We start from the raw sequence: 25,729 nt of genomic DNA, 5'->3' as shown, positions 1-25,729 counted from the left end.
GCTACTCCGATAGCAGCAGGAGCTTTGAAGTCTCTTTCCTGTTCAGGAACACTCAACTTCGGAGACAATAAATTTACAGCACAGTAGGCTTCCGGCATCACAAAATCTGCAGTCAATCTGGGCTTCCAGGTCCTCTTGCATTTAAACCCGACTTCCTGTCACTCTCCCTTCAAAGGTCCTGGCACTTCTATTTTGGGATGGGTAGTGGGGTGAGGGTGGGGGTGGGTGAGAGCTTTCAGAGGTTTTAAAGGACTATGTGTGTGTGTGTGTAAGGAGTATGTGACTTTTTCAGGCCACAACAGGTAGCTGCTTTGTGCATGAGCTGTGGTTCAGGTCTTTCTAAGAAAATGATTCTGGAATAATAACCCAGAAGGCTTAAAGCTCTGCTAACTGGGAGGTAGGAGTCTCCAGTGACTCCGAGCATGGACTTTGGAATCATATGCTGTGTTGTGCTGGGCTCAGTCGCTCAGTCATGTCCAGCTCTTTGTGACCCCCATGGACTGTAGTCCACCAGGCTCCTCTGTCCATGAGGATTCTCCAGGCAAGAATACTGGAGTGGGTGGCCATGCCCTCCTCCAGGGAATCTTCCCAACCCAGGGATCGAACCCAGGTCTCCCACATTGCAGGCAAATTCTTTACCATCTGAGCCCCCAGGGAAGCCCCAGAATACTGGAGTGGGTAGCCTATCCCTCCTCCAGGGGATCTTCCCAACCCAGGGATCAAACCCACATTGCCTGCGTCTCCTACATTGGCAGGCAAACCCTTTATTTTGGGCTACGCTGGGTCTTCATGGCTGCACAAGGGCTTTCTGCAGTTGTGGCAAGTGAAGCCTGCTCTTCGTTGTGGTGCCCAGGCTTCTCACTGCAGCGGCTTCTCTCATCTTAGAGCATGGGCTCTAGGGCTCATGGGCTGCTGTAGTCACGGCATGAGGGCTCAGTTGCCCCGTGACAAGTGGAATCTTCCCGGACCAGGGATGGAACCTGTGTACCCTGCATTGACAGGCAGATTCTTAACCACTGGACCACCAGAGACATCCCCATTTCCTCTATTTCTATGTTTGCATGTGTTTTTACACACTGTCACCAGCTAACTTTGCTCAACCCCTTAGATTTATATGCTGCTTCTTCGCACCCCTAGCCCTAAGTTTTTAAGAAGATGATTCTTCTCTGATTGGGCTGAGATAGAGGCAAAGAGTTGGACACGACTAGGCAACTACCACTTTCACTACTCTTTTTTTGACTAGGAAAATCCAGACAATTGAATTCATTTTGCTTCTTTTATGAAATTTTGGGTCATATCTGTGATGAAAAGTAAATAGAAAGAGGAACACGTAACTAAAGAACAGAACCTAAGCATGTTCACCTGAAATACCTAGACAATTGTATTAATAATAGCAGTATATGTTCTGGCCTCTGTTGGTCAGTTTAGCTGCCCCTGTGTCTCCTTCAGCCTGTGTGTGTGCTGGGAGATGGCATTGGATTACAACAAGGATCTTAATGGTAGCCTTCAAACCACTAACAGAGTTCTCAGTTTTGTAAGTTGACACGAGGCAGAAAGCTAGCATGCCTTTGGGTTCATTGGTTCAGTGGAATTTCTTACTGAAATATTTTGTGTGATGTTGTCGTATCTTGTCACTGCTTATGACAATATGCCCAATGCCTTATATACTTTAGAAGCAACTGTGGGGGTGAGGGGAATAGAGAGGTAGTACTCATTTTGTAACCAAGTGTTCTACTGATAATCATGTATGTATATATGTGCGGTATATAAACAAATGCAAATGTATGTTCCTTGCCACTAAATTACTATTTTAGGGAGGTGCAGTGGAGCCAGAACAACAGACTGAGTTATACATTGATTTAGCCATGTTATAGCCATGCTTTCCGGGAAACAAACTCACTCAGAAAGACAATGCAGATAGTGGAGTGCAGTTTATTACACCGGCGGGCCCAAGGCAGCGTCTCCTCTTAGCCAAGGGCCCCAACCAGCATTTGTGAAAATCTTTTATACCCCATGTGTACATTTTCAAACCCACCACCCCAAATTCCTTGAAACTTACATAAACAAAGGAAGGGTAAATACAACTACAATAACCCCATCATTCACATGTTATGTGTTCAAACAGTTAATAATCAATAAGCCCGTGGTCACGTTCCAACCAGTTAATAATTGATAAGCCTGTGATTACATCCCGATAGGTATGGAAAAAATTTATGACCTGTCCGGAGGCAGGGGTGATTACAGTATGTTTCCTCTTAGGCAATGAGTAACCTGGATGTGATCTTCAAGATTCCCCTGCCCAGAGGGGGTCTTATCCTTCCATTGTCATTCCCATAGGCGCTAAGCAGAGAGCTCAGAGTCCACTGGAGAGGTGGCCGTTCATGACCAGCACGGACAGGCCTGAGATGGAGTCCAGGCCCTATGAATCCCTTCTTCATTCCCCCCCTTGATGCTCTTAACTCATATTATGAGCATCATTTATAGGGATATATTGCACCCTGGCTCTCCGACTGCCAATTTGGGAGAATGACATCAACCTTCGGGTTACAAAGTTCATAATACATTGTAAAATTCAGGATCCAGAAAGCAGAACTATCAAGGCAACTATAAGTGGTAAATATAGTTTTCACCGATCGCCCTTCACCCAAGGTAGGACCGAAGTCCAGAAAGGAATGTTTTCATTTGACATTGTTTTTACCTGGTTTTTCATGTCATCTAAAGCAATGAATACATTGTCAGATATATTGTCAGATAAGTCAGGAATGTATACACAACATTTAACCTTAATTATAGCACAGGTCCCTCCTTGAGCAGCTGTATGTCCAAAGCCATTTTATTATGAATTACTGCTTTTCTCATTTAGATTTGCTCTTCATTTAAGGCTTGGATGGCTTTTGTTTTACCTAGGAGGGCCTGTTTTGTGAAATTAGTCAGGGCCTCTACTTTAATCATAATATCTGTTGTCCCTATAGAGGGTACAAATAAGGCAGCAATATACTCATACCACTGAAATACAGATCTTGTCCACCTAGAACGTAAATAAGGTAGATTTACTGGGGCTTGTTGTAAGTTAGGCTTTCGTTACACTGGCATTTATATCTAATGTTACCCCATGACCCGAGTCTATTGACCGTAGGTCTTACACCAAGACAGCAAGGAGAGGTTATGATTGACATCTTTGTCATCCCAGAAAAGAGCAGAGTGGTTTAAAACTCCTTGGCAGAGCGGTGACACCCACCAAGGAAGTCCATCTATCACAGACAGAGGCATAGCCCCACATACCCAGCAGTTGTAGGTGTTGTGGAAGTCCGCGTAGGAATGTGCCCATGAGATGAAAACATTGTCGGAAGTTAAATTCAAAATCACGTTGATGAGGCCAAGCAGCAGGAGTTGATTGTGCGGCTTCATCCTGAGGTGGGGCTCGTCCGGGATCTTCTTTTCCCTCTTCTTAAGGATGGTCTTAGTCTCTCGAGGGTCAGTGGGGTCCCTCTGTGCAGTCCACTCAGCGTTTTTTAAGTCTGCGTGGTATGCTCTCTGCACTCTCGTATGATGGATCAAGGGACAATACCTGCAACTTTAACTGCAGTAGGGGTAGTTAGAATAACATAAGGGCCCTTTCACCAAGGGGCTAGCAAATCATGTTTCTAATCTTTGACCCCTACTTGGTCACCAAGTGTAAACTCATGAATCTGTTCCCCAAGGGGGAACAGCACCCTTTCTTGTACAAACTTAGTTACCCGATTTATTACCTTACCCATTTCCATCTGCTGTGAAATCCTATCCTCCCCCTTACCTGAGGCAATTTTGTTGACACCTGTTTTATTATGGGAGGAGGCCTCCCATACACAATTTCATATGGAGAATAGCCTTGGGACTGTGGGGTCATCCTGAGTCTGAGCAGCGCCATCGGAAGCAAGTCCACTCAGGAGCAGTCAGTCTCTATGATCCACTTGGAGAGTCTCTTTAAGTGTCTGGTTGGTTCATTCCACCATCTCAGAACCCTGGGCCTATATGCAGTGTGCAGTTTCCATTTGATGTTTAAAGTTTTGCTTACTTGTTGTACTAAATCAGCTACAAAAGCCGGGCCATTGCCTGATCCAATGGTGGTAGGAAATCCAAATCTGGGAACTGTTTCCCTAAGCAGGCACCAGGCTACTTCTGATGCTCTTTCAGTCCAGGTAGGAAAAGCTTTTACCCATCTCAGGAACGTACATACCATGACCAGCAGGTAACGGTAGTGTCGGTGAGGTTTCATTTCAGTGAAGTCCACTCCCAGGTGTTCAAGGGGCAGCATGCCTTTCAGCTGAATACCCGGAGGTTTTTGTCTGAATACCCGAGAGGCAGCATTCACCTGTGAGCAGGCAGCATGGTCTAGGTGGGTCGCTTGGTGTGTTTGGCTCACCAGAGTGTGTGCCAGGTCCTCCGGTACCAATAATTTGCCACTTGGCAATTCCCACCATCTCTTTTCAGTCTTGATGGCCCCTTCCGCTTTGGAATACCCGAGAGCTGTTGTCCCTGTTGTATCAGGCGAGTGCCATCAGTATACAGGACCCAATTAGGGTCTGGAACCTTGAGCCCTTCTTTAAAACAAACGCCAGATACCTTACCTCCTCTTTGTAGATCTGTGCCTTCTTCTTCTGCACCGGGTAACCTGCTTCCATCAACAGCTGGAGCAGTGCATTTGTCCCTTTCCAGAATGTTTCCTTGGTCTCAGGCAGCCAGCAGCAGGTCCTCCCCGTATTGTAGGAGCCGACATCCATACTCTTCCGGATGGAATGAGTCCAGGTCAGAAGCCAAGGCTTCCCCAAAGATGGCTGGGGAGTTCTTAAACCCTTGTGGGGGAGTCCAGATGAGCTGTTGTTTGGTGCTCCCAACTGGATCTTCCCATTCAAAGGCAAAGGGGCTGTGACACTCGGGCGAGACGTATGCAGAAGAAGGCATCCTTGAGATCTAGGCAAGTGTAAACTTTACTCCTCAGCGGGAGGAGGCTAAGTAAGGTATAGGGGTTTGGAACAGTGAGGTGTAAAGTCACAGTAGCCTGGTTGACTAGCCTGAGATCTTGTCCAGGCCTATAGTCCTGTCTTCCTTTTTTTTTCTTCCCCTCTTTCCTTTTTGACTGGCAGGATTGGCGTATTCCAAGCCGACTGGCACTCTACGAGAATGCCTGCTTGTTTCAGTCTATTGATGTGGGGCAGTATGCCGGCCGAGGCCTCTATCTGTGGCGGGTACTGGCGCTTTCTAACCGGGATGGTGCCTGGTTTGAGTTCTATTATCACTGGGACATGACGTTTAGCCAGCCTGGGGAGAGGGGGAGTTGTCTTCCACCCAGACCTCAGGGAATAATTGAGTTAGCTCTCTCATGCTCTTCTGGCCCACCCAGTTCTGCCATCAGAGGCTCATGCAACCTCCACTCATCTTGGGTTGGTATTGAAAGAGAGGGCAAATAAGCCATAAAGTCCGTCCAGAAGGTGGGCCTCTCCTCAGGGGAGAAAGTCACTTGTGCTCCTAGTTTGGAGAGCAAGTCTCTTCCCAACAGGGGTACTGGGCACTCAGGAATGCAGAGGAATTCATGAATCACTTGGTGCCCCCCCATCTGACGTTTTCTGGGCTGGCAAAATGATTTAATCATCTCTTCTCCCAATACCCCAGTTACAGCGGTAGTCTTTTTGGACAGTGGTGCCACAGGTTTTGTTACTACCGACAGTTCTGCTCCTGTATCCACCATGAAGTCAATGTTTTGGTCCCCCACTTTTAAGGTTACCATGGGCTCTCGGGGACCTGATATCTCTGAGCCCTGGCAGCCCTAGTTAATTTCCAAATCAGCAAGCCCCACAACTGCGGGAGCTTTTTCTTCCTTCCTTGCCTTAGGGCATTCATTCTTCCAGTGGCCAAAAGCTGGGCCCAGGGCCTCCCTTGGGACCCGCTGAAGGACTGTCCTGTCCCTGGGGCAGATGAGGTGTTCTGGAGGGCCCAAGATAGACTTTCCCAGAGCAGCAGCTAGCACTGTAAGTCTCTTGTCTGTTCTCTTTCGTTCCCTCTGGCTCTCTGGCAGAGCACAGTCTCTGCCTAATTCCAACGTCTCCCTCCCCTTCTTGTCAGTACTCACCGGGAGAGGCGGGTATAGCTTGGGCAGTTCGGTTGGAGCTGGATCCGGGAAGTGTTGGCCAGAGGCTTCTGTCACCGGGATCGGGATCGAGCCTGCCAAAACGGCGACTCTATGAACTCCGGGAGAGCTAGCGGAAGAGCAGCGGCTGCTGCAGGAACTTCACCTGGCCCTGGATCGGGCATTAAGGCGGCCTCCGGTCCTGGTGGAGCACTGGGAGGCAGGCACATCATTATCCAGTATGGGGGAGGGGTCAGGTCATCCCCGTCCAAATCCTGTAGAACTTTCTTTTTTGTCATCAGTCAATTTTTGTGCCATTAGTATTTTTCCCTTTCCCTTCTGGATATAGAACCTTGTCCAAGTAGGAGGGTCTCAAGCTAACCCTAGCCATGAGTCAATAGATGGATATTGATCCAGGTGTCCTGGCTCTCCTGTGACTACTGTGTAGACTGCTTCCACTATTTTTGAGTTCATGGTGTTCTCTGGTGGCCATCCTACTCCCATAGGGGTCCATTCGACCTCACAGAGTATGTGGAGGTGGTTAGGCTTCATCTTCACCCCATAGCCTCTTTTTAATCTCTTCTTTAAATTTTTAATCATGCACTCCAATACAGTTGCCTTAGATTCACTTCTCCACATCTTGCTTACCTTCTCAGACCTTCTACTTTTCCTTTTCGTTCTGTCTATGAAGTTCTCGGTACCCTATGTACTTCTGATATTTCCACTCAATGACACTTAAATTGCCATTCTGCCTCCTTCCTAATTGGGGTGAGAAGAGCCTTACCTGCCAGATCCCAGAGGGAGAAGGGGGATCGGCGTGTCTTCACCCGCCGGTCAGCACAGCTGAACCAGAACATCACATGGTCCAAGACTGTTTCTCCTTTAAAGTCCATTCTGCCTTGGTGGGCTTGATCAGGTGCAGATGAAAACACAGATGGGTTAAATATCCCATGTCCCAGGCCATCTCCAGAAAAGCCAATTTATACTCACTTCTGTATCCCCCTCCTTCTAGCCTAACAATTTCGAGAGGGTCAAGAATTTCACAGCAGATGGGACACCTCCTGGGGGAGGGCAGAATACGAGCATACAAGGACCAGTTTCCTATCCTAAAAAATCCCCTGGTGATCGCTTGGTAATAATTTTCCCCTAGACGGCATGGACACACCTCCTAAATGATCTTCACAAATTTCCTTCCTAAACCCTAGCATGCTCGTCGACCTGTGTACCAAGCAATCGTTGCTGCCTGCCTCTTCCAGGCTCCTGTGGGTCCCTGCTCCTTCTAGTCCCTCCCAGGGGGTGATCAGGCCCCCTCTTCCACCCTGCCGGGTGGGTTCCTCCTCACCTGAGTGCTCAGTTCCCCTGCTGCCGTCCACTACCTGCTGACATGAAAGGTCTGGGCGTTGAGAAGCAGAATCCTTCCACAGGGGCGAGGCGCCTTCCCACCTCTAGGAGATTCAAGCTACAAAGCCTCGGGTGGCCTCAAATGAGACCTGTCTCCTCAAAGTGAGGAGTTTCCCGGCCAATGCACCAAATGTTATAGCCACGCTTTCCAGGAAACAAACTCACTCAGAAAGACAATGCAGATAATGGAGTGCAGTTTATTACACCGGCGGGCCCAAGGCAGCGTCTCCTCTTAGCCAAGGGCCCCAACCAGCATTTGTGAAAATCTTTTATACCCCATGTGTACATTTTCAAACCCACCACCCCAAATTCCTTGAAACTTACATAAACAAAGGAAGGGTAAATACAACTACAATAACCCCATCATTCACATGTTATGTGTTCAAACAGTTAATAATCAATAAGCCCGTGGTCACGTTCCAACCAGTTAATAATCGATAAGCCTGTGATTACATCCCGATAGATATGGAAAAAATTTATGACCTGTCCGGAGGCAGGGGTGATTACAGTATGTTTCCTCTTAGGCAATGAGTAACCTGGATGTGATCTTCAAGATTCCCCTGCCCAGAGGGGGTCTTATCCTTCCATTGTCATTCCCATAGGCGCTAAGCACAGAGTTCAGAGTCCAGTGGAGAGGTGGCCGTGCACGACCAGCACGGACAGGCCTGAGATGGAGTCCAGGCCCTATGAATCCCTTCTTCAGCCAGAGGCCAGCCATCAAAGCCTCTGTTACTACAGAACAGATCCTGGGCAGAGATTAGATTTCTTTGTTTTGTTAAAGGTAATGTACCTTTCAAGTTACAAATTGGGTGTGTTGTGGCACTTCCCAGCAGCTAAGACTCAGAGCTTCCAATGCACCAGGTGTGGTTTGATTCCTGGTTCGGGAATCCCAGATGCCCAGGGGCTTGGCCAAAAAAAACAAACAAAAATAGGATATGTTGCATATAATCTGTGTGTATGTCTGTGTGTGGTAAAAAAAAAAAAAAAACAAGATTAAAAAAATAATCAAATCAAGTTATTGTTTTTGCCTTTTATGGCTTAAAAACCTGAAAGAATTTTCTGTATCCGGGAAATAAAACCACAGAGCGAAAAAAACAACGTGAAATGAGGAAATCCAAAAGTCAAAGTGTTTGCTTCCTTTTCTCTCTGGGTCTGGGAGAACAGGTGAAACAGCAAACTCTTTAAACAAATTCCTGCACAAGAAGGGGCAAGAAGCCTTTTGTAGAAGGATTTTCACAGGAGACTAACAGGAGCTTGTTGACTTTTGCAGTTATCAAAATAAATCTCACACAAAGTCCTTGGCATTAAGTTACTATACTTAGTTTCTGCTCACAGAGGAAAGGCCTGCAGGTGTGGACTGGTGCCAATTGCAAAGCCTTCTTGGGAGGCCCTTCAGGCAAGACCCACTCTCTATTCGCAGTTGTCAGCATCTCCCTTTTCTGTTGGTGTCCAAACCCAGCGGCTCTCAGAGCTTTCCCATGGAAATAGTCAATCGTCATCACGCCTGTGGATAGCTAAAGTGCAAAATCCGACAGACCTATCCTTCCCGTCTAAGCAGATTTTTCAAACTCTATTTATCTGAAAAAGTTTTTGAGACAAACTTCTACATACCTCGGCTATGTTTGCTAGAGTGCTCTGGCCCCATAAGGGCCAGAGGGAAATTTGGGTCATTAAAAACCGTATTAAGGGGCTTCCCAGGTGGCTCAGTAGTGAAGAATCTACCTGCCAATGCAGTAGACACAAGTTCGATCCCTGGTCTGGGGAGATCCCACATGCCATGTGTTAGAAAACGCTGCGGGAAGAAAGGGCCACCTCTAAGGACCGTTGACGAAGGCCTTTATTGAGCGGTCGCTCTCAGGCAGAACTCCCAGGGGCGGGTGAGTGAGGAGACAAAGGGAGTCTGTGAGGTATGAGGGGTGGGGAGAGGTTTTATAGCCAGGGCCAGCGTCCAAGCCAGGTCTTCCCATATAAGGAAGAAAGCGCGGGCTACAGCGGCGGTTGGTGTCCAAGGGCTCCGTGTCGGCACCTGATTGGACCGGGCTGCAGGGGGTCGGCCCCCGGAAGTTTAGCCAGCTTCTGGAACTCATCTGCGACACTTTTCTGGGGCATGCCTCAACATGCCCGACCTTTCACCATGCACCACGGCTCCTGAGCCTATGTTCGAGAGCCCCGGGGGAGCGATGTGCAGCTACTTAGCCCTCGAGCTGCAAGTACTGAAGCCCATGCGCCTTAGAGCCTTCGCAGGGAGAAGCCCGGGCACCACCTCTAGAGAAAAGCCTGAGTGGCAACAGAGACCCAGTTGTTGTTGTTGTTGTTTAGTGACTAAGTGGTGTCCGACCCTTTGCGACCTCACGGACTGCAGCACGCTAGGCTTCCCTGTCATTTGCTATCTCTCAAAGTTTGCTCAAACTCATATCCGTCAAGTCAGTGATGCCACCCAACCATCTCATCCTCTGACCTCCCCTTCTCCTCCTGCCTTCAATCTTTCCCAGCATCAGGGTCTTTTCCAAGGAGTCAGCTCTTCACATCAGGTGGCCGCGAGAACCCCACGAACAGTACAAAAAGACAAGAAAAAGACCCAGTACAACCAATATATAAACAAAATTACTTTGAAAAACCATATTAATCCTGCCAAGTGAATAAGGACAACTAGAGCTGCGTTTAATAAAGAATGTCAACTCACACACACACACACACACACACACACAAAGAAAGCAAGCAAGCAGGGAAGGGATATTTCATTTGAAAAGATCAAAATTCGAGTGCACCCAGGTCTGGATCTGGATCCAGTCTTTCCTGCCTCAGAGAGGAGGTACCTTAGAAGGCCAGAGGGAGGCTTCAGAGCCCAGGTGGATGGACTGGCCCCTTAGAGGGGGGTGCTCTGTCCTTCCAGACCCAGCGTTGGGAAGAGGCTTCCCGGAGAAGGCCCAGCCCACTGAGGTGTAGTTGGACACTGGCACGCTGCGTGTTGACATCCAGAAGCCCAGTACCTTACTCACCTTCACAAAAATCTGACCAGGGCTTGGGTGAGGCTGATGTCTGTGTGGATGCCCCACCCAGCGCCCAGCCTCAGTGCCTCCCTGGTCTCTTAAAATCCCCACTAACTTCATCTGGGCCTCACTCGGCGTCCCCCAGTCACAAGTGCACTGACTCTGTCCTCCCATCTACCCGGTGCACTCGGGGCAGCAAACCCCCTGGCTGCTGGCCTTCCGCAGCCTTAGGTCTGCGCTCGGGCAGACCAGCTGGGGCGGAGGGCAGAGCCTCTCTCTCACACACCTTGCTCAAGGCTGCGGGGCTCCCGTCAGCACGCTCCCGTGTGGTCATCACCCGCCCCCGAGTCCCCCTGCGTTCCTGTCTAAGTCCCAAGAAGCAAAAAACAGTGGTGTCACCTGCTGCGTGGCTGCCGCCTGATGAGGCCTGCCTGATTCCGAGCCAGAGTCGGAGAGGGCGAGAGTCTGCCCGGCCACCTCCTCCGGGCAGATCCGCCCTTCACCCCCTGCCTGGCCACCCGCTCCCCTTGGCTTAGCCGCGCCCCTGTGGCCACAGGGAGGGGTCATAATGACCCTTCCTTTGCAACCACGTGGGTGGGAGTGGGAGGGAAGTTTCCCAAAGAAAGGGAGTGTCAGGCCCCAAACCCACCGGAACTCAGGTCTCCTGGCCAGCCTGCCAAAATTGTGTGTGATCAGTATTCTGAGGCCCAGGACCAGGAGTGGAGAAGGGGGTCACAGGACTGCTCCAAGGATGGCACTGATTTCCAGCTCAGGAGGACGTCAGATTCTGTGCTTCGGGTTCTTAACTGTGACGTTTCCTGTCTGGGTATCAGGTGCCTCAGTCCGGAACCCTGAAGCTGTCCCACCTGCGGGAAGGAACATACACCCTTCAGTTGACAGTGGTGGACACTGCTGGGCAGAGGAGCTCCGACAACGTGTCAGTGACCGTGCTTCCCGTGGCCTTCTCCATAGGAGGTGAGAAGAAAGCCCTTCCCTCGCGTTCACGGTGGCCAACACAAGCCAGGCTGTGGATGGAAGGGTGGTGTTAAACTGGCATTTTAGGGGCTTCCCTGGTGTCCAGTGGTTGAGGCTTCATCTTCCAGGGCAGGGATTGCAGGTTCCCTCCCTGGCCGGGGAGCTAAGATGCCCACAGTGCTTGAGGGCAAAACACCAAAACACAGAACAGAAGCAAGGATTTCCCTGGTGGCTCAGTCAGTGGTAAAGAATCCATCTGCCAATGCAGGGGACACAGGTTCTATCCCTGGTCTGGGAAGATTCCCACACGCGGCAGAGCAACTAAGTTGCGCCCAGGAGCCACATCCACCCAGCACACATGCAGCAGCTACTGAAGCCTGCGTGCCCCAGAGTCCGTGCTCCACAGCAAGGGAGGCCGCTGCAATGCGGAGCCCTCACACCGCAGCTAGAGAAAAAGCCCGAGCAGCAGTGAAGACCCGCCCAGTCAAAAATAAGTAAATAAAATTATTTTTAAAAACCACCAGAAGCAATATTGTAACAAATTCAACAAAAAACTTAAAAGGGTCCACATAAAAAAAAATTTGCCATTTTATATTCTAACTGTGCAATATAATGGGCCCTTCCATTTTATTTGTGGGAAATGCTGAGTGGGAAAATCTTAACTAAAAATATGATTACAAAACTAGGCTCCACTATATTTCATGTTAAGCGACACTGGAACAGAGGAGCACTTCACACTCCAGGGATGACAATAGGCTGTGTGAGTCACAGGACCTTAGAGATGCCCCATCTTTCCTTGATTCCGTTTCATAAAAGACATCTGGGTTTCCCAGGAGAGGGTGGGGTAGTTAATACTATGTTCAAAGAATGCAGCTAAGAGGTAAATTTAAAACAAATTAAAAAAATAATAAAACACGTATAGTGCATGTGTCAATTTCAAAGGACTGTTGACAACTTTTCATGGACACTTTACAGAGAAGCACAGATACGTTGATTACAGAGAAGCACAGACACGTTGATAATATAGCTCGACATACATACAATGGTTCCCACATCCTGCTGGTCATTGTAAGCTCATTTCTCTCTGTTTCTTGCTGTCCCAAACATCTACATTTCTAAGATTAGCTCATCAAGTTAAAAAAAAAAAAATGTACTTGGAACTTGGCAGCACTAAAGCTATAGAGGTTTTGCAGAGATCGTGTGTGTGTGTGTGTGTGTGTGTGTGTCTAGAGTCCTGTGGCTCGATCGGGGGATACTTTCTCGGCATCTGCCCTGAATGGTAACTGTGTGCAAGGAAGCGAGCATGGGTGCTGAGTTCCACAGACCTGATCCCCAGACCTGATTAGTGCCCCTTCACTAACCCTGGCTCTAGCAGACTTGTAGCCTGTCTCCTATATCTTCAGTTCCTCCATATTTGGATCGTAATCAAGCGAGCAGTCGGGAGAAAGAATAAAATCATTGGATTTGCTTGTACTTTGGCTGACCTTGTCTTCCATCAAAGAGACCGGTCCGTGTACATATTAGAAATGAAGGAAGGAGACTTTAGAATTCTAAGAACTCTGCCACCTTGGTAATTTGCCTTCCACAAAGAAACAGTGCTAGCAAGATACAGATACTAGCAACATTCAAAATGAGGTCGGCTGGCTTTCCCTGGAGTCTAGCAGTTAAGAATCCACCTGCCAATGCATGGTACACAGGTTCGATCCCTGGTCCAGGAAGGCTGCTCATGCCTCGGAGTAACTAAGCCCCATATGCCACAACTACTGGAGCCTGTGTGCCCTAGAGCCCATGCTGGGCAACAAGAGAGGCCAGCCCAATGAGAAGCCCTCACACCGCAGCTGGAGAGTAGCCCCCGTTCTCTGAAACTAAAGACTGAGCACCGCAATGGAGACCTAGTGCAGCCAAAAACAAACAAGTAAATCTTAAAAACAAAAAATCAGGTTGGTTCACTGCTGTTCAACCATGGTTCAGTTTGACCTGGAGGAAGGAAGAGCGGCTGCAAATGGTACCCCAAACTCCGGTCCAGTAGACGACCATGAGTAGGCGATGGGGAATGAGCCGGCAGCATCCCAGTCCGTACTGGAGCAAGGCCCTGTTTGTGGACCTACTGCAGCGATACGGAAGGGCCAGTTAAAACAAACCTGGCAATGCTGACTGTGCACTGGGGCAGGTGGGAGTAGAAAACAATGGCACCCGGTCCAGCTGAGGTCACGGCCAGTGGGGACCTGGATTTGCTTGTACTTCCAAGCACCTGGCCAGTGCTGAGCTGGAGGGCTGTGCTCCTGGGAACAGGGCTCCCTAGCCAGGGACCGAAGTGCTCCTGGGCAGCTGTCAGCCCTACAGAAATTAGCAAAGGGAGAAATGGCCTGAGCTGATGGAGGCAAAGGGCTGACATCAACCAGCTACTTGTTGCTCTGATTTATTCACTCTGGCCAGTCTTCTGGGCTCCCAAGGCAACTAGAGAGTAGCCAAGTTGCCGGTTGTACATTTCTGGCCTTTCTCAATGTGACGGAAGTGTGTTTGAAGCTGCAGAGGGTGATATGATTCACCTCTTATTACTGAAAGGCCAGTCGGGTGTAATTGGTCTTACGTAGGGATTCCCTGGTGGCTCAGATGGTAAAAAAAAGAATCTGACTGCAATGTGGGGGACCAGGGTTTGATCCCTGGGTCGGGAAGATCCCCTGGAGAAGAGAATGGCAACCCACTCCAGTATTATTGCCAGGATAACCCCATGGACAGAAGAGCCTGGCGGGCTACAGCCCAGGGGGGTCACAAAGAGTCTGATACAACTGAGCAACTTTGAGAGAGAGAGAGATCTTATGTATGCAACTTTATACAGCAAATAGAAAGAATTATGTTGTGTTAACTGCCTTCTGGAATCACTCACTGGTTAGATTGGAATAGCAAACTGAATTAAAGTTAATAAGACACCACATGCTGCTGCTGCTGCTGTTTCGTCACTAAGTCATGTCTGACTCTGCGAACCCATGGACTGTAGCCGGCCAGGCCCCTCTGTTCACGGGATTCTCCAAGCAAGAATACAGGAGTGGGTTGCCATTCCCTTCTCTGGGGGATCTTCCCAACCCAGGGATCAAACCTGAGTCTCTTGCATTGGCAGGTGGATTCTTTACCACCAAGTCACCTGGGAAGCTATAGGACACCACATGGAGACGTTGAAACTGAGAGATGGGGATTGAGAGGGCTTCTTCCCCTTGATTATATATACGAATCTTGCTGCTAGCTTGCTTTCTGGTAATCAAAGATGCAAGTTCTATAGTAAACAGACAAGCATATACCCTTGTTTCTATGATAACTTGATTCAGATTTGGATGTAGAGTCCACATGTTTTCAAGCTTTGCAAAAAATGATCTAGTCAAAATGAATAAAAAACAAACAAACAAGCAGTAATCTACTCAGAGAGCAAGCCAACAGACACTTCCAAGGTAACCCAGTTGTGTGATCTCCATACAGGATCCCCCACAGACAGTCAAGACATTTTTTTAAAATGGACAAGAAAATATCAGAACTTATATTTGTATTCATTTTTAGTCCTCTTTAAATTGTCAGTCTATTTTGTAACATGTATTAAAATATGTTACTACAGTGGGACATACATATGATTTATAGATGGGAGATATACATGGTCAAAAGAGTCCGGAGACCACTGATCCAGAAATACATGGATAAATTGTTCGTATGGATCTGTCTCCATAGTGACCAAGGAGTCAGGAAAGCCTTGAGGTGGTTAGGATTTTCATGTCATGCATTTAAAAGGTGTGAGCAGAGGCTGCATCCTGGCTTGCTGTCTGCAGTTTCCCTTTACTTCTCCTCCCAGCCCCTTCCCCGTGACCGAAGCAGATCCTCCTTTCTAGGCCCACGTGCTCAGCCAGAACTGCTGATTCCCTTTGTCCCCTTCTTTCTGCCACTGTTTCTTAACAAGTGTTTGCTTATTTATTTGTTTATTAGGGCTTCTGTATTGGCTCAGCGGTAAAGAATCCACCTGTAAGGCAGGAGACGCAGGAGACCCGGGTTCGATCCCTGGGTTGGGAAGATTCCCCTGGAGGAGGAGATGGCAACCCACCCCCGTATTCTTTCCTGGGAAATCCCATGGACAGAGGAGCCTGGCAGGCTACAGTCCAGAGGGTCGCAAGGAGTCAGACACACTGAGAGACAGCACACACGTTCATGTATTTAGGCCGCGCTGGGTCTGTGTTACTGAATGAGGGCTTTCTCCAATGGCAGAGAGTGAGGGCTACTCGAGCTGCGGGGCACAGGCTTCTCTTTGCGGCGACTTCGCTTGCTGCAAAGGACAGGCTCTAAGCCAGGGGCTCAGTGGTCATGGCTCCGGGGCTGTAGGGCACAGCCTCAGTAGTTGAGGCGCATCGGCTTAACTGCTCCACGGCAAGTGGGATCCTCCCAGGCCAGGGATCGAACCCTTGTCCCCTGTTGGCAGGCGGATTCTTAACCGCTGGACCACGAGGGATGTCCCTGCCACCATTTATTTTCTTCACCTCTTCTTCCTCCAGAATCTAGGTATCCTCAAATTGCCTTCCACCCAGATGGACTCTTTTCCCAGCATTTTTTTTTAAGTGTTAAAATACATGTTTTAATTTTCTAATTAGTAACAATTTATATTGAGAGAGCATAAAAACAGTTCAGGAAAAGGACTTAGAACTTAATGGAATTTCAAATGAGGAAATTATAGTTAAGAAGGGTTATGTACTATGCAACTAGTTAAGAGCTAAAAATTAAAAATACAACTACCGTATTACCCAGCAATCACACTGCTGCTGCTGCTAAGTCGCTTCAGTCGTGTCCGACTCTGTGCGACCTCATAGACGGCAGCCCACCAGGCTCCCCCATCCCTGGGATTCCCCAGGCAAGAACACTGGAGTGGGTTACCATTTCCTTCTCCAATGCATGAAAGTGAAATGTGAAAGTGAAGTCGCTCAGTCATCTCTGACTCTTCACGACCCCATGGACTGCACCATACCAGGCTCCTCTGTCCATGGGATTTTCCAGCCAAGAGTATTGGAGTGGGGTGCCATTACCTTCTCCATTTTCCCAGCATTTTAACTGAACTTCTTTCCAGTAGAATGCTTCCAAGACCCACTTGGACGTGTATTCTATGCTCAGAAATATCATCATGGTTGCTCTCCTGTGTTCTGAGACAGTTATCTAGTCCATCTGTCCCTGGAGAATATAGACTCCTTGTGACTCCTTTAGCCTGATACCTTTAGTCTGTATCACCAGTGTCAGCGGTTATTAGTTGGCTTACTCCAGAGCTGGGGGCACAGGGAATGCCTTTCAAGAAAATACTTGTAGCTCTGAGGGTTAAAAGCTCTTGAGCACTCCAAAATGGAGAAGGAAATGGAAACCCACTTCAGTGTTCTTGCCTGGAGGATCCCACGGACAGAGGAGCCTGGCGGGCTACAGTCCATGGGATCATAAGAGTCGGACATGACTTAGCGACTAAACCACCACCACCGCTCCAAAATGGAGGGAATTTCATTATTTGGAGATAATAAATTCTCACTAGCTAGTAGCTAAAGATTCTATTTTTTCTTTACAGCACCACGGATCTATGATGGCCAGCAAACAGGGTTCAACAGTAGAAAGTTGATCTCAGTAAAAATTATTATTTAGGAAACATGAATGCAAGACACACGCAGCATGTAAAAAGTGGTGTCTCTGGGCTTCCCAGGTGGCTCAGTGGCAAAGAACCCACCTGCCAAGGCAGGAGATGCTGGTTGGACCCCTGTACAGGAGGGTCCCACATGCCGTGGACCAAATAAGCCCATGGACCACAACGACTGAGCCTGTGCTCTGGGGCCCGGGAGCCGCAACTGCTGAAGCCCTGACGCCCTAGAGCCCATGCTCAGCAACAAAGAAGCCCTCAGTGAGGAGCCCAGGCCCTGAAACTAGAGAAAAGCCTGAGCAGCACGGAAGACCCAGCACAGCCAAGAATAAATAAATTAATTAATTTAAAAAATTTTAAATCATTAAAAATGACCAAAAAAATAGAAAACCCCACAGGGACTTCCCTGGCGGTTCAGATTTCAGGATGAGACTTCACCTTCCAATGCAGGGGGCACAGGTTTGATCCCTGGTTGGGTAGCTAAGATCCCACATACGTCGGGGCAAAACACCAAAACATGAATCAGAAACAATATTGTAAAAATTCAATAAAGACTTTAAAAATGGTACACTTTAAAAAAAAAAAAAAACAAACTAGTGTCTCTGATAAAATAGGGTCAGCCAGCCAAGTGCTGTGCAGAGGATGGACCAGTGTTAGGGGCCTGCTGAGGATGTGATGGGGGAGCACGTGAATGCAGAGTGAGTCTCCTGAAGGAGGACACCCAGAGCTGGGTGGGGAAGACCGCAGCTGCTGCTTCTCTGCTCCCACCTCTTTAGCTCTGTTGGCTTGGACAAGGACCCTGAGACGAAAAGCCCATGGTGATTCCTGAGAGTTCAGTCAGGAAGGTCAGGAAGAAACCCCCTAACCTTCCAGAACCTACTGCTGCCGCGCAGCCTGTCAAGTGTCCCCTCATTACCTGCATCTCCTCACCCAAAGCCATCCATCGTTCACACAGTCTCGGTTGATCCTGACGCGGTGGAAGCACTTTCCTTTCTGCACTCCTGTGACTTGAGACTTGTTTACAAACAGGATGCTCGAGTGTCTGCTCACGCTACCACTTCTTTTGTGACGACGGCTGTTGCATTGACATCACGCTGGCTTGTGACGGAGTGGAGCAGTGTCCTGATGGGTCTGATGAAGCTTTCTGTCAAAATCGTGAGTCACCTGCATCACATTTTGGGGGTAGAAGGGATGTCTGTATTCTGACAGTAAATGCACACTCAGCAGTGTTCTTTTTCTGCCTGGTTTCAGTATAACTTCACATGAAAAAGCTATGCCTTAAATTCAATGGGCATTTACTGTAAATCTTTAATGCAAATTACAAATGTCAAAGTTTGGTATTACTTAACATTTTAAGAGATAGTTTTTAATTTTCTAAAAGAGTCTTCCTCATCCTAAAAAGTTTGTTTAGCATATGCTTTTTAAGAAAACTAAAATGAGTTAATGTTTTGTTTTGATAGATTTTTTTTAGAAAAGTTATGACATTAGGGTGTTGCTAGGTCAGAGCTATAAATCATTCTTATGAATCTGAGCAAACTCAGGGTGATAGGGAAGGACAGGGAAGCCTGGCATACTGCAGCTCATGGGGACATAAAGTCAGACATGATTTAGCAACTGAACAACAGCAATGTGTACATAAACACCGCAAGAAAGGAAGAAGGGCTGTGAACAGTTTACTGAAGAACTGAAAGTACTTGAATGAAGAACTTGAGGAAGGATGACTGATCTCAGAACCTTAGGTTGAAGGGAACTTTGTCTATTTCTTTATGAGAAATTTCAGAAAGCTAATTCTTGGAAGAGAACTGATGACTTACTTGGAAACAAGAGCTAGTAGTTTGTCAACGAGGCTCTGAAATATCTTAGGTGATATGTTTTGAATCTATTGCAAATGTGGTGGTTTTAGGTAAAGGTCAGGGGAGGAACCTAACTGACAGCACCTCTTTCACCCTCAGTGAGCGCTGGCCGGGAGATGGAGACCCACACCACCCCGGCACAGCCTAGAACCCCGGGGCCAGGCGCAGAGGCAGGCCGGAGCGCATCGCCTGAAAAGTCGGAGAAACCTGCCACCCCAAAACAGACACCTGAACTATCAACCACAGAGAAGAAGAATCATTCCACCTTTGGGGGACCAGAAAGTCACATTGATCTTGAGATGCCAGGTAAGGACTTGAAGCCGATTTTCTCAAAGAGTCTCATTTTCTACAATGACTCTTGGCTCAAAGTGAGCTTCTATTTGAAGAGTGTTAAGGAAATATCTTAAAAGAAAGGACAGATTTAAAGCAAATGATTTGGCCAAAAAGAAAAAAAACCTGACATTTTTGCTGATTATTTATAGCAAGGAACACCTATTAAATACATTCATAAATACGCATAAATATAGCAAAGAGATCAAACAAGTCAGTCCTAAAAGAAATCAACCCTGACTATTCATTGGAAGGACTGATGCTAAAGCTGAAGCTCCAATACTTTGGCCACCTGATGTGAAGAGCTGACTCATTGGAAAAGACCCTGATGCTGGGGAAGGTTGAGGGCAGGAGGAGAAGGGGACGACAGAGGATGAGATGGTTGGATGGCGTCACTGACTCCATGGACATGAGTTTGAGCAAACCTCGGGAGATAGAGAAGGACAGGGAAACCTAGCTGCCCTTCATGGGGTTGCAAGGAATAGGACACGACTTAGTGACTGAACAAAATACATACTCCAGAGGTATCAATACATTTATTGTAAATAAGGTGGAGTTTAAAAGTTTTAATGCCTATGTTAAAGGAAACTAATGCCCTAAGTGCTAAACTTTAGGTTATTTTGAGGTGAAACAGTATAACCCTTACATGTTTAAGTAAATCCTCTTCACACTAAGCAAGTGAATGTAAAGAAAATAATGTACTGTATTGAAAAAGTAGCATGTGCTGGTAATTCAGTGTCATGCCTCCAATTTAACTAAATCTATCATCTTTTTTTTAAGAGATGGCTAATAATGTTTTAAAATACATTCATACTCCTAAAGCATTACAGGATTCTCTTCTAAAAATGTTTACACTTTTATATTTGGATACTTATATGACATAGGAGAGAGAAATATAGATGAACACATTTCTGTGTGCTTTTGTAAATGTCTTTAAGAACTCAAACTCTGCATACATTTTACCAAAATCTGTTGTTTCGTTGCTAAGTCATGTCTGATTCTTTTGTGACCCCATGAACTGTAGCCTGCCATGCTCTTTTGTCCATGGGGTTTCCCAGGCAAGAATACTGGAAAGGGTTGTCATTGCCTTCTCCAGGGGATCTTCCAAGCCCAGGGATCAAACCTGTGTCTCCTGCATTGGCAGGCGGATTATGTACCAGCGAGCCACCAAGGAAGCCCAGAAAGGGACAAACCAAGGACTGAGCTTCAAACTGAGGGCAGGGTCAACACCACAACTGACCAGAGTAGGTTGTGTGGAGAAAAAAGAAAGTAGCAAAGGCCTTTGCACACGTGCGTGCTAAGAAACTTCAGTGGTGTCCAACTCTCTGTGACCCCATGGACTGTAGCCCACCAGGCTCCTCTGTCCATGGCATTCTCCAGGCAAGAATACTGGGTTACCATGCCCTCCTCCAGGGGATCTTCCTGACCCAGGGATCGAACCAGCGTCTCTAACTTCTCCTGCATTGGTAGGCGGGTTCTTCAGCACTAGCACCACCTGGAGAGCCCACAGCAAAGGCCTTTGTGTGAGACAGACCCCACTATCGTTTTACCAGGTGGGCCAGGATCTGGACTAGAGGGTGCTGGGTGGGCTAGGTTCTGCTCCTGAGGGCCAAAGGCTGGCGACGCTGGCAGCACAGTGGGGATCGCACTGCGGGCAGGGCTCCTGTCGCCTGAGTGCCAAACAGCCCCCACACATCCGCTCTCCCAGCCGTTTCCTTTATAACCTTCCCAAAGACCTGTGACTGACAGAGAGACGGAAAGCACCCAGCACCTGAGCATCAGACCCCCATGAGCACACCCTTCATATTTAAATAAGAGACAGTATCAGGGCCTGCCTGTCTCCTTTCTCTTCCACGCTGGTCCATTGTCTTCTCTCAATCAGACAAGAGGCCGAACTGCGCAGACAAAATATTACCAAAATAATCTCTCACTATTTCAGTAACTTCTTTATGAAACCATTTTGTTCATTATAGAAGATCCAGAAGATGCAAATAGTGAAAACGGAAATAACGTAAAATACCACCCTTTTATTGACATTAACTTTCAATATTTCCTTCTAATCTACTTTGTAAATTTATCTACAAGGTTATCTGCTTTGTAAAATTTAAGGTGCTTTGATACAAATATATCTACAAAATACTCTACAAAGGATTTACAAAAACAAAACAAAAAAGCAAAACCTTGGTCATACCACAGATATCTTTGTTCCCCAAATAAGGATTGAAGCCACAGCCTCTGCACTGGAAGGGCAGAATCTTAATAACTAAACCATTAGGCAAGTGCCCTTCAAAGGCCTGCTTTATCTATTCCTTGCTGGTACCGCCACCTAATGGGAGAACTTTGTCACTTCATCCAATGCTTTGACTGTCTTAATCCATTTTCTCCGTATGAAAATGGAGAACCTAAGAGCAGAGCTGGGGGGACCAGGTGTCTTTGGCAGCAGGGATGAAGTTGACCGACCTCACGAAGTTCTCAGAGGCCACAGCGGGTGAACTCCTGCTCCGTCACTTTGATGGAGAGGCACACGTGAACTTGAGTGAATTAGCTGAAAGCAGAGTGGAGACCCAAGGCCAGTCTCCTTCCTGAGGTCTAGTCCCAGCTCTGTGTTTAGAACCCCGAGGAGTTGCTTCATGTCTCTGAGCCTCAGTTTCCTCATTGATTAATTCGGGCTTCATTGGTAACCCCGAAGGCTCTGTCTAGCCTGGTGTCTGTTTCAGGGAAGATAAATAACCGTAGACTCATGCAGGCCTCCATCAGCCCTTATCCATGCTAGATCCTGCTCTGTGATCTCAGTTCTGTCTCCTGTGGGGGCAGCGGGGTGAGGGAAGACAGCTTCAGAATCCTTTTGCAAGTAATGCTCCAGGCTGCCACCACTGTGAATGGGAGTTGACACCCAGTCTGAGATGTATTTGCAGCTCTCCTTATTTGGGGGCTGGGGGCTGAGTCATCCATCCCATGACTCAGCAGCACGGGGATCTTTTTTCCCAACCTGGGACGGAACCAGTGCCCCCTGCCGTGGAAGAGCAGAGTCCTAACCACTGGAACACCAGGGAAGTCCCTGCATCTCTGTTTCTGTCCTTTTCAATAATAAACCTTTGACTTGGGCTGTGAAGGTGTAAAGAATGGAGTTTCATAGATGCAGTGAGATGATATGCAGTTATTATTTCTATTATATATTATTTTTCCTAATCACTCCAGTAATATGTATTTACTGTAGAAAATTTGGAAAATACAGAAAAATATGAAGAAGTAAAATCATCTAGCAAAACTCACCATTAACAATTTGTTGCATTTTCTCCCAGTTCAGTTCAGTCACTCGTGTTCAATTCTTTGCAACCCCATGGACTGCAGCACGCCAGACTTCCCTGTCCATCACCAACTCTCAGAGCTTGCTCAGACTCATGTCCATCGAGTCCGTGAGGCCATCCAACCATCTCATCCTCTATCATCCCCTTCTCCTCCCACCTTCAATCTTTCCCAGCATCAGGGTCTTTTCCAATGAGTCAGTTCTTTGCATCAGGTGGCCTAAGTATTGGAGCTTCAGCTTCAGCATCAGTCCTTCCAATGAATATTCACAGTTGATTTCCTTTAGGATGGACTGGTTTGATCTCCTTGCAGTCCAAGGGACTCTCAAGAGTCTTCTCCAACACCACAGTTCAAAGCATCAATTCTTCTGTGCTCAGCTTTCTTTATAGTGCAACTCTCACATCCATACATGACTACTGGAAAAACCATAGCTTTGACTAGACTGACCTTTGTTGGCAAAGTAATGTCTCTCCTTTTTAATATGCTGTCTAGGTTGGTCATAGCTTTTTTTCCAAGGAGCAAGCGTCTTTTAATTTCATGGCTGCAGTCAGCATCTGCAGTGATTTTGGGGCCCCCCCAAAATAAACTCTCTCACTGTTTCCATTGTTTCCCCATCTATTTGCCATGAAGTAATGGAACCGGATGCCATGATCCTGGTTTTTTTAATGCTGAGTTTTAAGCCAGCTTTTTCACTCTCCTCTTTCACTTTCATCAAGAGGCTCTTTAATTTTTCTTTGCTTTCTGCCATAAGGATTGTGTCATCTACGGATCTGAGGTTATTGATGTTTCTCCCAGCAATCTTGATTCCAGCTTGTGCTTCGTCCAGCCCAGCATTTCGCGTGATGTACTCTGCATGTAAGATAAGCAGGGTGACAATATACTCCTGACATACTCCTTTCCCTATTTATTTGGAACCAGTCTGTTGTTCCCTGTCCAGTTCTAACTGTTGCTTCTTGACCTGCATACAGATTTCTCAGGAGGCATGTCAGGTGGTCTGGTATTCCCATGTCTTGAAGAATTTTCCACAGTTTTTTGTGATCCACAACAAAATGTATATACAGACCCACGTACATTTATTCACTTATAACAAAATTAGGATATCATTTTACAAAACATTTTTCTCACTTATGAACATTTTCATGTTATGAAATGTCCATCAAAGTCACAAAATTATTACATCCAGGGTAGAAATTCCCTGGCAGTCCAGTGGTTAGGCACAAGTTCAGTCCCTGGTCTGGGTACTAAGATAGCCAAAATATTTTTTTTCAAGTCCAGGGTAAAGAAAATGGGAAGAAAAGAACAGAGCCTTGAAAGTGTTAGAAAGGGCCTCCCACAGTGTGTGGTTTCTGTTTGGACAGCTGCCCCCATTTCCTTCCTCTTCCGTCATCTCTGAACCACCAGACTGGAATCCGCAGCCTCTGACCTTCCTGTGATTTGAAATTATGTTATACTCAGCATAACATCAGTAGATTTAAAAATGCACTGTTGGGGCTTCCCTGGTGATGCCGTGGATAAGAATCCACCTGCCAGCACAGGAGACATGGGTTCGATCCTTGGTCTGGGAAGATCCCACTCGCCGCAGAGCAACTAAGCCTTTGAGCCACAACCACTGAACCTACTCATCTTAAAGCCCAAGAGCCACAACTCCTGAAGCTTTCACGCCTAGAGCCTGTGTCCCACCACAAGAGAAGCCGCTGCAGTGAGAGCCCACCCACCACAACAAAAAGTAGCGCCCACTCACCACACCCAGAGAAAGCCTGCACAAAGTGACGAAGACCCAACCCAGTCATTAAAACAAATTTTAATGCATTATGGTTTGTGACCAATGCCAGTGTTTTACAAGGATGATCAACTAGTACAGTCATATAGACAAGTTGCTTTTTCGGCTCCCTCATTCCCGCACAGGCTTGGGAGGATAAATAAGACTTAGCTCACTGAAGACGTGCTAAAGAGATACTAAGATTAATACTAATAATGTAGTATAGAAAGTAATGAGATGAAGTTTGTTAATCTACCACATTGGCAAAGGTGAAAGCATAATAATAATAATAATATTTATAAGTGTATAGAGAAGTGTCTCACCTACATTTGGTGGGATTCAAATTAGTACAGTCTTCCAGAGGGCAGTTTCTGAAGCCTTGTATGTATGCCTTGACCCAGTTAGCTTGCTGTTAGGAATTTATCCCAAGCATGTTCCTAAGGATGAAGTTAAGGGCGTGGGCGAATATTCAGTCCCACCGGTGAACGCATGCTCTGTACTCAGAGCCGCAGTGGGGCTGGCGTTTGCTCGTGATGCAGAAGCACAATGGCTGGACTGTTTCCCGGGGTGGCTGCAGCTGTGAGGCCTGTTCTCTGTGTGGTCCAAGGCGTCTGTGAACAAGGCTGTCCTCTTGTGTGGACCCAGCTGAAGGAAAGAAATCTGGTTACAGTTCTGCAGATTAGCTAGAAAAATGGTCAGGTATCCCCATTCACACTGAATCTGGGTTGTTGTTGGTTTTTTTATTTTTAATAATTAAATTTTTTATTCCACACTCTAACAAACTTCTTCCATTTTCTGACTAATCTAATAACTTTTTAATTGGAGAATAATTGCTTTACAATATTATGCTGGTTTCTGCCATACATCAACATGAATCAGCCACAGGTACACAGATGTCCCCTCCCTCTTGAGCCTCCCTCCTGACCCTGAACCTGGATTTCTTTTTATAACTAGAATACATGTTCATCCCCGCAGGTTAGCCACATTTTTTAAGGTTCCAGATTGAAGCATGGATTTAGGAGAATGCACAATTTCTGTATGGGGCTGAGGGGGTTTGCCTGTACTTTCTCAAATTCCCATGCTAAATATGCCAAAGCCTCACTGTTGGACTTACCTCTGGAGGTAACGAGTGAGCAACTTCGACCTTCGGGTTATCATGGACAGTATTTTATTCAGAGAGGACATTCTCACAAAGGATATTTAAAGGGTTTCTTTCTTCCTTTTTTAACATGCCCCATATTTCATGTTTTCGTTCTGAATAGTCTGTTGTCTTCCTGCCTGGTGGTGGGAATCAACTGGATTCTCAAATGAATGGAATATTTAGTTAAAGAAATGTACTTGTCACAAATGAAGATAATCAAATGGCTATTTCTA

General features: G+C 47.0%; 1 protein-coding gene across 1 annotated transcript in view; it reads left to right on the top strand.

Moving 5' to 3' along the window:
* Positions 1-25,729, top strand: part of LOC122684455 (low-density lipoprotein receptor-related protein 11-like) — a 62,114-nt gene that overhangs the window by 27,092 nt on the left and 9,293 nt on the right. Inside the window, exons 3-5 of the mRNA XM_043888570.1 lie at positions 11,328-11,469; positions 18,137-18,262; positions 19,060-19,266. Coding sequence (XP_043744505.1) covers positions 11,328-11,469; positions 18,137-18,262; positions 19,060-19,266 — 475 coding nt within the window. The remainder of the gene's footprint in view (positions 1-11,327; positions 11,470-18,136; positions 18,263-19,059; positions 19,267-25,729) is intronic.

The sequence above is a fragment of the Cervus elaphus genome, chromosome 26, assembly GCF_910594005.1.
Source record: "Cervus elaphus chromosome 26, mCerEla1.1, whole genome shotgun sequence".
NCBI classification, from domain to species: Eukaryota; Metazoa; Chordata; class Mammalia; order Artiodactyla; family Cervidae; genus Cervus; species Cervus elaphus.
The sequence above is the reverse complement of the archived record's forward strand: the minus strand, read 5'-3'. Positions and strand labels throughout refer to the sequence as shown.